Source organism: Sphaeroforma arctica (genome assembly GCF_001186125.1).
Source record: "Sphaeroforma arctica JP610 unplaced genomic scaffold supercont1.9878, whole genome shotgun sequence".
In the NCBI taxonomy this organism is placed as follows: domain Eukaryota; class Ichthyosporea; order Ichthyophonida; genus Sphaeroforma; species Sphaeroforma arctica.
Genome location: NW_014030680.1, coordinates 1 through 977, shown reverse-complemented (window position 1 = coordinate 977; position 977 = coordinate 1). Strand labels below are relative to the sequence as shown.

The 977-nt window shown below is 41.9% G+C and overlaps 1 protein-coding gene across 1 annotated transcript; it reads right to left on the bottom strand.

Annotated features, from left to right (window-relative positions):
- Positions 1-213: 213 nt before the first annotated feature.
- On the bottom strand, positions 214-363 carry SARC_17152 (hypothetical protein; the record flags this gene model as incomplete). Its single annotated transcript, XM_014288749.1, has 1 exon — positions 214-363. A coding segment is annotated over one exon (150 nt), but the record flags the coding sequence as incomplete, so codon positions are not given.
- Positions 364-977: the final 614 nt, after the last annotated feature.

Genomic DNA, 977 nt, shown 5'->3' with positions numbered 1-977 from the left:
ATATACTTACTTTATTATATATATATATATATATATATATATAACGTACCGTTGTATTAATTGAACGGTCGTACATACCATTCTTAGATACTATGACATACCATCAATAGCCAGAACCCACACAGATAAACTACATACATACATATCCCGAATGCATGCTAATACAAACACTCCAGTTTTCTTAAGACAAATACTCCAGTTATCTTCATGTACCTGGCCTCCACCGCTCTTGACTGAGAGTTTCGTGCCATCCACCGCCATCACAGTCCCCTCTTGCCAGCCTTGTTCACTGCATGGAATCCACAACCTCTGGCCCTCATGGTACAGTTGAGCACCTTCGTCACATTTAGTGGACTCTGACATGTTGCTTTAACCTGACTTGAAGCTCGTATTCAAGTGTATGCGATGATCTTTGTGTGAAGTTTCGTAGTGTACACATCGAATTGTGAGTGAAGTGATATTTGGTTTGATGTGACTGTTGAATGTACTAGTGTTTTCGTTGTTTTAAGTTGCTTTGTATGGATTGAGTTCAGTGATGATGGGTCATGTTTGGGGAGTCGGCTACTACAAGACTCGTGGCGACGCTTGACATGCAGTCAATTGGGTTCGCTTCGATACGTGAGCTCTGGTTCAGTGTGTGTGTACGCACACTTCACATGCACCAATTGTGATATAGTGAAGGTTCAAACTCCAACGACGGTAAATTTAAAAAGACAACTATTTATACCTATATTTATAATCATCCTGATATGATTTGAGACATCATCCAATCAGATTTATCCGGTAACAAGTGCCGCCTAAATTGTATCTCTCCCGCAGTACCTCGCGCACTCATCACGCTCACGCACTCAACACGCTCACACACACACACACACACACACGCAGTGTTCTCTCTCTTTATGATGTGTAGAATGCGTTAAATCCAGTACTGTATCCTACCCCCCTCTCTCACACACAAACACTCACACACTCACACA